We start from the raw sequence: 1,919 nt of genomic DNA on the forward strand, positions 1-1,919 counted from the left end.
TTCTGAGGACAGACAGATGGAAGAATGGGGAGGAGGAGGAGAGGCACATGGGGTACAACAAGGGAGAAGCCAACAGTCTGCGGGGCCGGGGAGGATGGAGAGTGCTTTGGGGTTTTGGGTCAGGGTCTGAGGTAATCAATTACAGAAGTGTTACATGATGGCCTGCTTTCTTTACTCATCTCCTTGGGAAGGTCCCGGTTCGCCTTGGTTCCTTTGCCGTAAAAGGAAGAGGGAGTGGTCGGACGAATCTGAGGAGGAGCCCGAGGAGGAGACAGAGAAGGAGCGCACCCCTGAGCCTGAGGAGACCTGGGTGCTGGAGACGCTTCAGGGGCTCAAGATGAAGCTAAAGCGACGGCGAGTGTCACCCGTGCTCCCTGAACACCACCAGGCCTTCAACAGGCTGCTTGGTAAGAGGACACCCCAGACAGCACCTCTAATCCCGTTCTTGAAAAAGAGGAAACTTCCCATAACCATACTTTTCCCATGGGAAATACATGCTTCCCCAGTGGGTGAGCTCTCCATGCTGGAGGACTCAGAAGTGATCACTCATGAGGGACTTAGGAGGCCAGAGATTATTCAGCTAGGCTTGACCAAGGTCTGCGATTGGGGTAAGAAAGCTTGGTTTCAGGCCAGGCGCATGGCTCATGCCTGAGATCCCAGGAGGTTGAAAGGCTGAGGCAGGAGGATCGCTTGAACTTAGGACTTTGAGGCTACAGTGAGCTGTGACTGCACCACTGCACTCCTGCCTGGGTGGCAGAGCAAAACCCTATCAAACAAGGAAGACCAAGGCCAAGTACATTAGTTCATGTCTCTGATGCCAGAATTTTGGGAGGCCGAGGCAGGTGGATCTATCAAGGTCAGGAGATTGAGGAGATCAGGAGTTCAGCCTGACCAACATAGCGAAACCCCATCTCTACTAAAAATACAAAACTCAGCCTGGTGTGGTCGCACATGCCTGTAATCCCAGCTATCCAGGAAGCTGAGACAGGAAAATCGCTTGAACCCCAGAGGGGGAGGTTGCAGTGAGCCAATATCACACCAGTGAACTCCATCCTTAGCAACAGAGCAAGACGCCATATGAAATAAAGAAATAAAAAAATAAAGAAAAACAAAATCAAAAAACAAAAAGCATTTCCAGTTGCGCCATCAGAAACGTCATGTCTCTCACTGACTTTTCTCAACCTAAGTATCTCCATTCATACAGGGGGACACCAAGGCCATGGTCACACCTGATGTGACTGTCTCATGAGGAAACGATGGGAATGACTTTATGACTCTGCAGTGGTCCCTGCGTGTCTGTGGGGAGGGCATCCTGGCTTCTTCCCAGTTCTCCAGCGGGTAGATTCTCACACCCAGGGCCTCCTTCAGCCTCTTCTCAGGGCAGTCTCAGAGTGGGAGCCTCTCTCCCTTGCCCAGTGAAAGTCATTCTCTCCTCTCCCATCCACCTCACCCGTGGCCACCATCCTGAGACTTTCCCTAGGGAGGCGCAGTTCTCCTGGCTGCCCTGTTTCTCCCATGGAAACTCCTTTCTGCTTCTCATGCTAACATCTGCTCTCTAATCACAGAGGATCCTGTCGTGAAAAGATTCCTGGCCTGGGACAAAGATCTCAGGGCATCCGACAAGGTAAGGTCGTTCTCCACGCAACTGTCTTCCTGTTCCAACACACAGCCTGGGGGAGGTCACAGCTTCCACACCCACAGTTCCCATCCCCTCTCCTTCCACCAGCTCCCACCTGACGCTCTACAGTCTTATTTTATTTTATTCTGAGACAGAGTTTTGCTCTGTTGCCCAGGCTCAGGGCAGTGTCCCAGTCTCGGCTCAATGCAGCATCCCCCTACAAGGTTCAAGCGATTCTCCTGCCTCAGCCTCCCAAGTAGCTAGGATTGCAGGTGTGCACCACCATGCCTGGCTAATTTTT

General features: G+C 52.2%; 1 protein-coding gene across 1 annotated transcript in view; it reads left to right on the forward strand.

The window, feature by feature from the left end:
• LOC108307877 (speedy protein E3-like) overlaps positions 1–1,919 on the forward strand; it is a gene marked incomplete at its 3' end in the record, with an annotated part of 12,085 nt that overhangs the window by 5,123 nt on the left and 5,043 nt on the right. The window contains exons 4-5 of the mRNA XM_037740404.1: positions 192–407; positions 1,566–1,624. Of these exons, the coding sequence (XP_037596332.1) occupies positions 192–407; positions 1,566–1,624 (275 nt within the window). The remainder of the gene's footprint in view (positions 1–191; positions 408–1,565; positions 1,625–1,919) is intronic.

The sequence above is a fragment of the Cebus imitator genome, unplaced genomic scaffold, assembly GCF_001604975.1.
Source record: "Cebus imitator isolate Cc_AM_T3 unplaced genomic scaffold, Cebus_imitator-1.0 Scaffold82, whole genome shotgun sequence".
Lineage (NCBI taxonomy): Eukaryota > Metazoa > Chordata > Mammalia > Primates > Cebidae > Cebus > Cebus imitator.